At 46.9% G+C, this 14,222-nt stretch overlaps 1 protein-coding gene across 1 annotated transcript in view; it reads right to left on the reverse strand.

The window, feature by feature from the left end:
* Positions 1–1,013: 1,013 nt before the first annotated feature.
* Positions 1,014–14,222, reverse strand: part of LOC141917291 (AF4/FMR2 family member 1-like) — a 28,127-nt gene continuing 14,918 nt past the window's right edge. Inside the window, 10 exon segments of the mRNA XM_074810396.1 lie at positions 1,014–1,140; positions 4,491–4,715; positions 5,771–5,814; positions 5,917–6,010; positions 6,607–6,678; positions 7,869–8,005; positions 8,837–8,900; positions 9,926–10,017; positions 11,034–11,243; positions 11,246–11,279. Coding sequence (XP_074666497.1) covers positions 1,014–1,140; positions 4,491–4,715; positions 5,771–5,814; positions 5,917–6,010; positions 6,607–6,678; positions 7,869–8,005; positions 8,837–8,900; positions 9,926–10,017; positions 11,034–11,243; positions 11,246–11,279 — 1,099 coding nt within the window.

Below are 14,222 nucleotides of genomic sequence, written 5' to 3' on the forward strand. Positions count from 1 at the left end.
AGTTTTATCTCACAGGGATTACACTTATTCCACAGCCTGTTGTCCTAGGTCTGTCTTGTTCTGCTCTGCTTTGCATTTACCTGCTTTCCCGAGGGAGGAAGATGCCAGGTAGATACACTGCAGTGAGAGCTGCAAACCTCTGCCTTGCGTATTATCATGAGTGATTAAAAAACTTTGAGCAAAATGCTCCTCTGACAGCTGCCCCAGCAAGGGGAATGCTTCACTGAAGTCTTACTTGAGAAATTTTTTTCCTACTCAAGTATTCAGCAATGCTGTAGTTTGAAAACACCACAAGAGTGTGTTTTGCTAAAGCCAAAGTAAGATCAAGACCATCCTTTTACTGGCATTAGCTTCTTTCTCTTCCAAATTAGAAGCTGTTTCGTTATGACTATGTGCAAGATGAGTTCAAGAAGAAAAATAATAGAAATCCCTCTCCTTGCTAGAAGAAAACTGTCCCTCTTGGTGAAGCCGATACAGTGACAGGAGGGAGGGCTGTTCGATTAATTTTTAGGAGCTTGTACAATTCCTGTAAAGAGGGGGCAGTGTTGGCGGTGGTGTCAGTGCCGGTGCTGATGTGGGTATCAGTGCTGCTGCCAGTGCTGGGGGCAGTGCCGGTGCAGGTACCGGTGTCAGTGTTGGTGTCGGTGCGAGTGTCAGTGCTGGTGCAGGTACCGGTGTTGGTGCTGGGGGCAGTCTCAGTGCCGGGGCCAGTGCTGCTGTCGGTGTCCATGCAGGTATTGGTGTGGGTGTCAGTGCCGGTGCCGGTGCTCATGCCAGTGGCAGTGTCGGTGTGGGTATCAGTGTCGGTGCAGGTATCGGTGCCAGTTCCAGAGGCGGTGTTGGAGGCAGTGTCGGTGCCGGTTGTCAAAGTTCAGAGTTGTTCCAGTGTAACCAGATTCTGTCCATCTCGATTTATTTTTCCTTGCAATAACCAATAATTCAAGAAGTCAGATCGTTACTGAGGCTTCAAAAGTGCAAAAAAGTTCCAGGTACTTACCCACCTCGAGCACCAGTTAAGGTGTAGTTGTTTCCACTCTCAGCCACTGTAAACCCTGTCTGGCGTAGTGTACCAGTTTGGTCACGCTGCTGTTCAGCGCCAGAGCGCATGTCACAGTGCTGAGCTCAGCAAAAAACTCTGGAAAAAGGGGAGGGAGTGAGAAAACATTTGGTTGGTTTCACACAACAGGCCCATCTGACAGGTGAGGGGGCAGCGAGGAGTGACACCAGCAGCACCCCGTCAGTCAGCAAGTCGAAGGCCGGGCAGCGTCACAAGCACAGAGGGCAGGGCACGTGGGAGGAAAACGCACTCACACCTGCGCACACACACTGAACGGCCTCCCCAGGCTCTGGCTTTGAAAGGACACCGAGACGCCAGGGTAGGTAGGCAGAAGTTTGGGTGTTCACACCCCAGTCCCTACTGCGCGCCTCCCCCAGGTTTTAAACCAGCCAAATTTGGTGTCTTTCCGAGCGATGGCCAGCAGCACACACGGCTGTTGCAGACTGGTCCCTTTGCTTCATCCACCCTCAGACCTTGGAGACATCAGGATTTCTCAGCTGAACAGGTTTAAAAATCTGTCCAGCTGGCCAGGCGATACAGCTCTGATTTGGGCTGCGCACAGCTGGGCCCATCAGGCAGGTTGAAGAGAGCCCTCCACTCCCGCCGCCAGCTCCATGCGCCGCGCTCCTCCTCCCGCCCGGCAGGAGATGGCTTTTGCGGTAGATCTGGACCTGCCGGGAGGTGCCGGAGGCTGCACGCCCTGCTCTGTGCTGGCATCCCCTGTGGAATGGCTGGAAAATAACGGACATATTATGAGCGATCCAAACCGAGGGGCCTCACTGTAACAACAAGCTGCAGCTGTGTTCAAGGACAAAAACAAGGCCGAGACGGCCTGAGAAACTACATTCCTGCCCAAGAGATAAAGATGTTGGAATGTCGAAAACAGGGGGTCTACCTGGGGGGAGAGCATCGCGTGGACGCCACACCGGGACCAATCATAGGGGGCAAAAGGGCACGTGAACAAGTAGCTTTAGCCTATTAGCAATAAGATAGCGGCGCGTGAAGTTTGAGATAGAGTATAAATTGCTGTGTAACCTTTAATAAAGTGGCATCAACTTGATCACATTGGTCGTCTAAGTTGTGTCCGAGACTTCCGCATCGGCAATCCCCTGTGCAGGTGTTACTGATTTGATATGTTATTGATTTAATATAGATTAGTATTAATTTGTTTAGTTTTAATAGGAATATAGAAGATATTTAGTAAAAATCATATGCTGCATTTGCACTCTATACAGGAACCGAGGCTACTACGAACTCCCCTGTACAGCCCTGTACCAAGGCCGAAAGAATTGGTCAGAATCACCTAGTAGGAACATTTAGAACTAGATAACAGGCTTAAGATTCAAGATGATTTATATATATATCATTTACTTATAAGGTATTTAATAACCTGAAAGAATGCAGAGAGATGTCAGAATCCAAATTAATGGGAAAATGGGGAAATCGGCTGAAGCAACATATAAGTTTAAGCCAAGAAACAGTGTCCTCAAGCAATAGGTAATTCCGACAGGGGGAGATCGTGACCACCGACTCATTAACCACCGACTCACATTACACCCCAGACCCATTTCCAGGTGTTTCTGGACTCTACGGCACAGAATCGGAAATAGGAGGAGAGTATGATAATGATTTCCAGGAATTGTTATGTTTATGCATGAATACATAATGAATATGTATGAATGAGTTCTATATAAGATGTATGATTTTGGTGCATGGTGTGCGTCGTTGGTGAAAGGATTCACCCACGCGCCCGGCCGTCAATAAAGAAGTGTCTGCTTATCTACATCAAATTGGTGTTGATAAGTTTTATTCCGAGTTTTTCGGTAACACAGGCGGCAGCAGGTGTGGGAAATGTTCACACCTATTCCTTTCCAGTCCCCTTGCCAAGACATTCCTGCCTGACCTGCCTTGCTGCGACACGGGCTCATCCCAGCCCCTCACTGCCTCCAGCCTCGGCCATGGTGCCAGGTACCTTGTCAGGAACTGGCCATCCTCAGCTCTCCTTTTGATACACAAAGGTTGAACCTCGGGGCTGGAAATTTCTGCTTGGCTGTGCAAGGAACTCGTCAGAAGCAGAGAGCACAACTCTTTCATTCTAATACTTCTCAGTTCAGAAGCAGAGAACACATTTCCCCTCATTTTCCTGCTTTGGTTTGGAAAATGGGTATCGATTCCCTCCATGGGGAGCAGAAGAGCTGTAAGCAGAGACAAGGAGTCCAGGAGCTGCCTGAGCAAACAGAAAATAATCTGATCTGTGACCACAGCACTGTGTGAAAGGAGAGGGACTTCACATGCGTATGGGCAACCTCAGCGCGTCCTCGCTCAGGAGCCGGAAGCTCAGAGGCCGGAAAACAAACTGTCACAGCCCCGTGATCCACGGCACTGCTCTGAATGACGGCGAGGAGCTGGGTCCTGCGCTGGAAGCACCCGGCTGTGGACCCGCCAGAAAGCGCTTCAGCTCTGCACAGGTGGCTCCAACATCAGGTACAACTTTCCACTAATTTGTGACTTCCCTCTTTAAGGGCCCTCGATAGCTGAAGGCCACTGCTCTTTACTCCTCCTCTTATACCCAATGAATTGCATAAAAGAATCGAGGATGTGGCCTCTTTTTTTTTTTTTCGGTTTTATGTACTCTCTCTCTGTACCTCTTAGCACCTGTACCTTACACTGAGTTTCAACAAGCTCCAGTACTAAACTCCTCCACCGTCCTGAACAGCAACAACAACTGCCAAGCCTACAGGAGTATTTACTATTCTCCTGCACAGATCCACTCCCCTGCGAGTATTTACTACCCCAGTCATCACTCCCCTACATTAGAACAGCAACAGAGAGCACGTTTTGAATTTAGTCTTGACTGACGCAAGACTGCTCAGGCTGCCTCGCACAGGTTTTCCTCCATGACTCACTCCTCTGGCCTACCAGCAGCATCCACCGCTCCTTCTCAGTGACAGTCTTTTACCAGCCTTCGGAGGATATAACCCAAAACACTACACACGAATTGCTGCTGCGAGCACAGATTTGCTCAGAGGACACCCAACAACTGAAGTTACTCTCTTCAAAGGCGACTTGCAAAGCCTTTTGAATTTCAGCAGCTGCCTCAGTGTGAGGATTTTTACAGCCTTCCAACAATTCCACCAGGCACATTGTGCTTCTTTTCTTTTGCCAACAGACAGTGGCAATACATCCTTGATACTCTCATCCCTCAGCTCTTAAGACATCCAAGGATGCCAAGACAACCTTTTAATTGGAACACTCATCAATAATCACCGTCAAGTATCTCTGTCAATATGCCATAGCTGTCTATTTTAACATATTTAATGCTTTGATCTTTCAGTATGGTGTTTGCTAAACTGAGTGTTAAGATTTAAGCAAGTACATACACATAACCACAACACATATGACCGAAAAGCCAGAGGGCAAAAACTCATCCATATTCTTCCCAGCCAGTGCATCGGCCTTTTCCCAAAAGTCATACATGTAGATGATATAGGAAGTGGTGTTGATGTAGGAAGATGTGATGTTTGGGATATTACAGGGAACAGGGAATGAAGAGCCGGTGCTGTTCCCACTGCAGTTGCTGGCATTCAATCCTGGCTGAGAACTCACAGAACTGGCAGGACAGGGCATTGCAGAAGGATGAGAGGGCATGCCTGTGATTCTGCAGGAGAAAGAAGCACCATCACAAACATTTAACTTCAGAGTTAAAAGTCGTGCCACAAGACTATCTTATGCCAGGAACTATTCGGTATCATCCAGGCCTGCAGTATGGAGTGGAGTGTTGAAAACTGAGATGTGTTCAGCTACGTAACAAGTAATTGTCCTTTGAGTGCAAGGCCAAGGATTTTGAAGTGATTTGTGACTCAAAGGGCTCCTCTTGACAAAAGAAAATGTGGGACCAGACATCAGAAAGGGCCACCCATCCACCTCCCAACACCTACACCTACTTGTGGAAGCCTTCACCAGATTATCTAAATGTTTTTTCCAAACAACTTCTATTTCAGGCACGCTGAAGCTCCCCACCGATGGAGGCTGGAGCTTTCTGATAGCCGGTCACAGCAGCCAGGTCAGCCTACACACACTTCTCTAAGGCCTCAGGAAGGTAACTGCGACCAGCTGCCCACCTTCTGACACAGGCTGGCTTCATCGCATCGCTTCTTCACCCAACCTGACTTTAGTCACTGGTACGACAGGGAGGTACACTGCTCTGGGGAGACCATTGACTTCCCAATAAACTGTACTGTGCAAGGTGGCAGAAAAATGACTGGAATTTCAGTGTCACTATTAAAAACCAAACAAGCCTCTCTCAACCACAGAGTTTAAAAGGGACAGGTGTGGAGCTGGGCAGCAGGAGGTGGGGATGGTACCCCGTGAAGTCTCAAGGGATCTCTAACAGATGACGACAACAACAACAGGGGCTCTGACACAGCCAAGTGACAATACCTTCCTTGCTCCGCTGACCTGCTTCTTGGGTGGAGAACTGCTCTGCTTAATATGTGGTAACTCTGGACCCCGTAACAACAAAAAAACCCCTTTCCAACAAGACAGGAAAGAGAGAGCAGAAATACCTATGCCCCTAACAGTATGACTTCAGGTGGGAAGAAGGAGTGAGTGGTGAGGCACTCTCAAATGCAGCTTGCAACTCAAACACTCTCGCTCCTGTTTTCACTCACACCCTTATAGAAACATGACAACATATGTATTTTTAAATCTTACCTTAGAACACATGGAGAAGGTGCTTGTGTTAATCTGGAAGAACTCTGCAGCGAGGAAGAGAACTCTTGTTAGGTTTGGGCTATTCAGCCAACATCAGTAACTACCACAGCCATCCAGCTGGCAGCTCAGTAATACACATGCCCTACCCTGAAGTGGTCATTCAGGATCCTGGAATACCTTATGGCAGTGTCTTTGTTGTAATGGCACATTGCCATGTGCAGAAGGGACTGGCAGCGCATGCTGTGAACAGAAACACACCCAAGCATCAGTGCTGACGCTGGCTGCTGCCTGCTCAGCAGTCACCAGCCTTGTGGGACAGAGGCAGGCACACATCAGCTGTACTGCAGCGGCAAGAAAGCTCTGAATTTCTCCTCCTGCTGCTCATCTTAAAAAAAGACTCTCTAAAAAAAATCATAATGAAGGAAAAAAAGCAACCGGGGAAGGGCCATGTCTAGTCTTTTACATAAACAGGTGCCCAGCCTCACATAGGTGTCACAAGGCTGAGTAACCCCCCGTCCAGAAGTGCCTTCAGCTACAGCTTCAGTTACGCAGCTCAAACATGGGCAGCCAAATGGCATTCTTTCACCTTTGGAGAAAGCCCTTATGTGCTCTCAAGTTACCAGCAGATCAAATTTTAGAGCCTGTGCCTTCCACGTGTGATATCCCAGCTCCCTTTAGAGATGTTCCAGTTCATTCTGGTTTTTATATTGTGATTTTTTTTCACTTGCAGAACTCTGATTGCCATTTAACTCATTCCTTCGCCCTGAATGTAATGGATCTTTCACTCTGTCAAGTCTAAAAACAGAATATGAAGGCACAGAAAAACAGTTACGCACTATAACACAGCAAAGATTTTGTCATGTGAAGATGCTGAGGAGTCCATAAAGGATTTCAGTGTCATGACAAATCTAAGGAAACAAAATAAAAAGAATCTTGTCAGCCATCAGTGCTCTGAAGCCCCACTGTTTATGAAAAGTCAGTGCATGCCATTATCTCAAACACCGGTCCAAAAAGTCAGGAAACCTGCCCCGAGTTCTTAGTGCTGGCACCGAGTGGTTTGTATGGTCTTGAGCAGAGGACTGTGTCTCCAAATGCCTTGTTTTCCAGGCAGTGGGAACAGATGTGGCCCCTTATATGACTCACTCTCCTCTTACACCGATTAATGGGCACCATCCCTACAAGTAGATGCCCCTCGTGGGCCACCTCTAGGCCTGGGGCCCAGAAGAGGTGCCCCCCACTAGTGAAGGTAAAATATTAATTCGAGTTTTCTGGACAAGACAGACATCTTAGTGGAAGTGTTTCTTCTGGCGAAAAACAAGCAAGCAAATCTCCTTTTTGAGAACAAAGCAACAACAGCATCTTGGAAATGCAGTCCATCTGGACCAGAAAGCAGATAATGTAACTGAAAAACTTGGATGTCTAACACATAAAAAAATTAATCCTGACAGCTGTTTCAGCTCTATAGGCAAGAAGTCAAATCAGCTCTCGAAAACACTCACATGACCTGTAATTTCAAGAGGAATAAACTGATACCTGTCTCTCTTCTATCCAATACACGGTTCCTTGGGTTGCGCTGCCTGGATATGTCATACTACCGACATGGATCTGCTATGGCCGTGAAACTAACTGGGGAAGGTGGCTAAAAGAAACCCCAATGAAGTGTACTGGTAGAAAGACACATGGGAGAAAGCAGTAAAATCTGCCTTCAATCAAGCTGCAAGACTTTTGGGGCACAAACTGTTCCTCCACACACAGTATTGTTGTGCTTTTTCTGACTGAAATACTACTGAGCTCACATGCAAAAGCAACTTCAGAACTGGATAAACTAAAAACTCCTTCATATCCTTGACTGTCGTAACCTCAGCTGTGCGGCTCAAATGCCAAGTAGGACACGGGGCCTCCTTCTGATCAGCAGTGCTGGAACATGCCAAAGGATTTGTCTCTGGTGCCTGGCCATGGGCTGTCTCATGCTTGTGCAGCAACCCGGGCGCTGCTCCGTGGGGGGAATCCAGAGCTGCCACAGCTGCAAACAAGCAATGCAACTCCCCCTCCCACTCCAAACACGCTGCCTGACCACCACGCTGTGAAAACTGCTTACTTGAGGAGATCTATGGTGCCGCTGAATACGCTGGAAGCTGATTTTGGTTCTGTTGCATCCGATTCCAAGGCAATCCCAAATTCAATGAAGGAAAGGGCAGCATCTAGGTACTGGAAGGCCCTTCCAGTCTTGTCGGTCTATTGGGAAGAAAATTGTCCCGTTTAGACTAAGACAAAAGCTACTTCTCTCAAGTGTACCTGAATTCCTTTTTTCTGCCTAGTTAGGCAGGATTTGAAGAAAGAAAAGGATGCAAGTCAGGCCTCTGGGTGATAATTAAAGGCTTCTCAGCAGAGCCCCTAATGTGGTTCCAGTCATCAGCTTCGTGTGCTCTGGCTATTTATATCTCTTCCTCAATGTCTTCCTTGAGTAATTTATTACCTTCACATGTTTTGGATATTATCCTCTGGTCTTGGAGGCCTGCCTCATGAGAGGCAGATGGGGCTTGCCCACTGCAGTATTCACTCATTTCATTTTCACAGGTAAATGGCAAGTGGCAAATGTACATTATCTGAGTGAACCATCATTAGCAACAAAAGATGTTCCTTCACGCACGCTGTTAAACTGCCCACAGTGGAGAAAGCCAGTGACATCTGCAACGGGCACTTCCAAGTCTTCTTCACCAGCAACACAATTACCGTGAGGATCCTGATGGTTCAGAGTAAACTGTCTTATAACTAACGCCCCACCTCTTTTCCAAGGACTTCGTGGTAGCTCTGCAAAGCCAACAGGCCTGCTGACCTCAGACAGCGCCAGAAGGAATCCTGTTCTCTAGGCACATCCTCTAGATGTGTTTATAGCCAAGGGAAATGTCTGAACATTAGGCAAATAAAGACAGCCTCCCCACAGGTGACTTGGACATACTCTAAGTACAGAAGTACTGTCAGCCAGTGAATCTTATCCCATGCAGGCAGGGATCAGCTCTGAATGCGAGAGCTGGTGAGCATTTCTAGCACAGGGCTGAGACTTACCATTGCATCAGCTTTGTGCTTCAGCCTCCCGACCTCTTCAATGTAGTACTCCACTGGGTGCTGGCTGAATTGGGGACAGAGAGAGCAAAACCAGAAAACAGAAAAAAAGGGCAGGAGAATTATCAATTTTACCTTCCTATCTAGAGGATGCCAGGAGTCCAAACATCCTGTTTCGGTAAGCCCATTACAGCCTTATCAAACACACCTTACAGTTATGATAGTCACTAAGTGAATGTGGTCTGCATGTACAGAAATACACAGCAGCTGCATGCACAGATGAAATGAATTGATTTCCTAAAAAATGTATGTTAGAATAATATTGGCAACTTACATTTCAAAATAAAAAGCCATTAGAGGTTAGGCTACTGTGAGGCCAGGTTTACTTCTTTGCTCCCATAGAAAGATGGTAGTTATGTGACCTCCCACCATTCCTCAAGTGCAGTACCACAAACACATTTTGCTCGGAACATACGGTAAGCTTTGCAGTACCAGGCACTCATCTCGGACTAAAAGAGCTTGCATTCAAGTTATCTGCTTACAAGAGATGTGGGCACCAAGGCTTCTACAGGTCTTGGTCTCAATCAACACCCAAACAATGACAAAGTTCGACCACGTGCATTTGTGTGCACTGGGATAATCTGTTCACCGTGCAAACAGCACACAGCCACCTGTGCACTAACAAAACGAGCCAGTAAAGAGTCACGCCCTCCCCGAAACAGTCAGTTGCCTGTGACAGTTACCTTGTGACAGAGGAGTTTGCTACTTGTCAAGAACCAGACAAATCAAAACCCATCACCTGTAGGCAGGCACAAGAGACACCTCCTCTCCAATTTAAAAAGTACCTAATTTCTAGAGTAGCTTCCCTCACACCAAGAACTGTTGTAATGAGACCTTTGCTTTGTGTTTGAGGGGGCGGGGGTAAGTCCCAGACATGAGAAGGCAGTGCAGGGCAGGTCTCAGACATCTCTCCCTCTCTCTTTCCTCCTAAAAGAAGTGCTCATTATGAGGCAGGATCCAGGGTGGCTGTAGGACCAGCCTTGCCTGGCATCTTCAGAAAATAGAGATGAGGGTTGTAAAACATAAACTTACTTTTCAAACTTGAGTTGAGGTCTCCTCGGCTTGGAGGTACCATCTGGCAAAGGCGTCACTCGGAAAGGATTTGTGACATCCCCTGCAGATCCCTGAAGAGCCACAGAGTGGAGATAAAGCTGGTTAGAGACATACGTCTAAACCAATTCCAAAGCCTGGCTTTCCTACATTTCAAGAGAAAATGTTTATTTGTCCCAGGCATAGTCTATTCTCCAGGTTCTCCCCCTCTTTTCAGCTTCTTCCCCAGCACCCCCTCCAATAATGGAAATGGAAACTTGGCTTCTTACCTGGCTGCTAGTAAGGCTTAATACCATTCAAACTTTTCCAAGAAATTAAGTAGCAGCTTTCCTTGCACAATGGCTAAGATAGCAGCAAGGCTGCAAGCAGCACACTTTTCATGGCCACTAGCCAAGGCAGGAACGGCTAATACCCATTCACACTTATTTCCAGCTTAACCACACAGAAGTTGCTCAGTCTCCATTGCTAACTACACTGTCAGGAAAGATCAAGCAGTTTGAAGCCTGCTAATGCAGCGTGCAGAGTCTGGCTTAACACACACACATGACATCATCCTAGAGCACGCACACCCTGCCACCCATAAGATTTGAATTGAATTTTATAACCCAAAAATGCAAAGATCCATCTGTAAGGATCATTAACAATTTTGTAAGCAAGCTATAAAACCTCCTAACCAGGTTGCAGTCAAAACCACAGGTTGCTTGTTTCTTATTTATAAGCAATTGACTCTTTGTGTAAACACACTTATTTTGACATCAAAACTGTACTTGCAGTTGCCTACAGTCAGAAAGCTTTACTACCATAAACACGATTCTCTTGGGTTTTACTGGTCATGCCTTCTCACTACATTTCACTGGCGAAATGAAAACAGGTGACGGAAAGTCAGCAGAGAAGCTACAATGGAGGCTTTCGGGCTAGCAACAGACAGTCACAGAGAGCCATTAAAGGGGCAAAAATGCTTCAGAGAGCTTTCTCTGGTGGCTGGTTTATCGTCCGTCCTTGTTAATATGCTCAGAACACGTTCCTAAAGAGAATCACACAGCACCCACGTGCCGCAGGAAACACCCCGCCAGTTATAACGGACACCTACTTTGATGCCCTCTGACAGGTCAGCATGATTTCTCTCCTCTTTCCTGTGCTTGGACAACAAAGGATCCGTGTGGTTGCTCTTGTTCCTGGCAGTGTTATCCATGGCCAGCAGCTCATCGCTCTCACTTCTGGGTCTCTTTCTGGCTGTCTTGGTTGACTTTGGTGCAGGAGGTGCAGGAGACACGCGTGGCAGTGGCAGGGGTAGCAGGACACCTTTCTCTGGGTTTCAAGTGAAGCCTTGGATGCTCTGGAGATGGGAAGAAAATTCATCAATTAGGGTGAATATGGTGTATATATAATGTAGGGAATTTTTAACAACTGAGTTACATCAGGTACCAATTCTGTTTCAATTTCTCTGGGAGTGTGAAATGACTTGGTAACAGAAAGAGTCCAGCAAAAGCAAAGTGAAACTTCAGGGACTTGGCTGTGCGTTAGACACCACATCTTCAGCTGCCAACAATATACAAGCCAGCTGCTTTTCCAGTAGAATAAGCCTCAGGACTTGTCCTTGGAGTAAAGACTTGCAACTAGAATATCAAGACATTGCAAAAAAGGCATCCCTCCAACACAGCCCCTTCTCACTGAAAGAGGGAGAGAGGTAATTACAGCGAATAAAACCCCTGGGACAAATCACCCAACAAACTAAATGAACCGCAGCACTGCCTCTCTCTCTCCGTGATGGTAGAAGGTGTCTTCTATGGTCAGAGATACTCACCCTGATGCTTAATCCTGCACATGTCTTGACAGAATTAAACTGAGTTGTTCCTTTAAGACCTGCCAGCTCAGCTAGCCAACACTTACAAAAGTTGAGAGGATTCAGGTGAGAGAGACTTAAAATGCTGTGCTTCTAAATGGCAGAGACTATCCCACGTAATAATACAGTGGCAGATCAGATTTCTGACCATCTGAAGTTAGGATTACCAGGGAACTCCGGCAGCTCTAAGCAGCACTACATAGCTCTAATCTTTCTTTCACTACTGCTCAGTTACATCATTTTATCCAGCTTCTCAAAGTTTCCAAGAAAACGCTGAGCAGTGAACCCCAGCTCATGGGCTGCCACATCAGAAGAGGAGGAAATTAAGTTACACTCCATGAGAAGACTGAAGCGAGACACTGCACATCTTGCTTCATCCTGCTGTGCATGGGACAGTCCTCTCCCCTCTTCCACAACCCGCCTTTCCCCTGCTACAGTCCCTACTCACTGCACACATGCTCCCCAGCTTCACTACCCTGGTACAGCTGACGCTCCAGAGCGGAGTGCACAGAGCACAGCAGCATCCCCCGACCAGAGCCAGAGCCCTCTCTCCCCAGAAATGCATCCTATCCTTCCCACTCCGCAAGCCAGAACATGGCTGGAGGGGGTGCTCCTTTTCACTGAGAAGAAGGGAGGAATGAACCCCAGAATTAAAGCCCTTCCATTATTGCCACAGCTGAAATAGCCCTTCACCCAACGAACGGTTAGCCCCACTGTCTCAGTGCTTTAAGAGTACGTCAGTATTTTCTCCACAGAAAAGCAGTTTACTCATATCATCAGGACACAAACCTCAACACTGCATACCAGTCCAAGTCAAGCAAGAATTGAATGCAGTAGACCATGACTGGGGCACGAGGCACCCCTCTTGAGAACACTGTCCATGTGAAGACGTGCTCTTGGAAGCATTCACTCTAGCAAAGACCTGGCCAAAATGCTGGCAGTACACTCTTCTGCAAATGACGGGGCAAGTTTCAGCAGATCTACCAGAAGGACTGCAAATGCTATGCTGGAAGAAATGAGAAACCCCTGGCCATAAAGGCCACCTGAAATTTCAGAGAGAGTCACAATTCAAACGGCACGCTGGTTGTGTGTCTGTTAGGCAAGAGCTATTCAAAGCCCATAACCGGTGACAGCAAAAGCAGCTGAGGGAGCAGAGTATCAGCATTAACACCTGACTTTCTGCTTTCATCATGATCAGTCCAATTAAGAAAATGGCAATGATCATCCAGTCAAAACTGTCCTTTCCCAAGAAGCTGCCAGAACTCTCTCTGCTGTGGACATGACTGCTCAGTCACAGGAACAAGAGTCATGACTCCTGGGCCACACTTTCAGCTCTTTCACCTGTTTGCAGTGGGTGTCTGAGCAAGCAACTTGTCTGCACCTCAGTTTCTTCTTGCGCAAAGGGTGTTCACATCATCTTCTCACTTGACAAAGACTAAGATCTTTAAATGCATGTGAAGTGTCATGAATCAGATAAAGCTTTCTCCCTCTTCCCATGCAGAGAGAGTACAAACTTCGCCCAAATAAAGATGACAGCAGAACCCAGAATGAGGAAGACATGGGCAAAGAAAAAGAAGTTCACCGACTCATAGAATGGTTTAGGTTGGAAAGGACCTTTAAAGATCATCTAGTCCAACTGTCTTTTAAAAAGCATTGCAAGGCTGGTTCTATTTCTACGGAGAGCAGAAATAATTGATACTTGAACTCTCAAGTCTTACTCACCTAGCATCATAGAACAATTGGGGTTGAAAGGGACCTTTAAAAGTCATCTAGTCCAACCCCCCCTGCAATGAGCAGGGACATCTTCAGCCAGAGGGCAATTTCTCTTGCCATCCCCTGAAGCCCCTAAACCACCGTGCAGAACAAGCCTGTGATACTCCCCACAGAGCCGCTGCCACCTCCCAGATCACTGCGGGCAACCATCTGCTGGCAGGTCACCACCACTGCAGTTTGGAGAAGGGGAAACGACTCCTGCATCCCCACAGGCAGGCACTCTACCACACTGTTTGCAACACAAACAACATATTGTTTTGCACAGATTTGTTTCCTGCATCTGGTCCGAAAGAGCAGTGCAAATCCTTGCCTACCAGCTTGGAGGGAAAAGTAGGATGGGCACAACTGGCAATTAAATTTCTTGCCGCATAGAGATATTTTTTGAGCTATGTGTAATACACACATCAGAGCATGCAGCAACACGAGCTGCAGGATGGACAAGTTGGTGTTTCAAATGGTGAAGTCTTCATTCCCATCTCAGCTGCTAGAAATCAGGACAAATGCCACAACATTCTGTCGCGGATGAAAGTATTGACACGGCAATATTTAGTAAGAAATCTAGGTTTATTAATAACTAACAGCAATTTGTTATTATAAAATAATTCAGAAATACTAAAAGAAAGAAAAGCGACTTATTCAGATTCTAAAATGACAAGATTCACA

This window comes from Strix aluco, chromosome 36, assembly GCF_031877795.1.
Source record: "Strix aluco isolate bStrAlu1 chromosome 36, bStrAlu1.hap1, whole genome shotgun sequence".
Taxonomy (NCBI): Eukaryota; Metazoa; Chordata; class Aves; order Strigiformes; family Strigidae; genus Strix; species Strix aluco.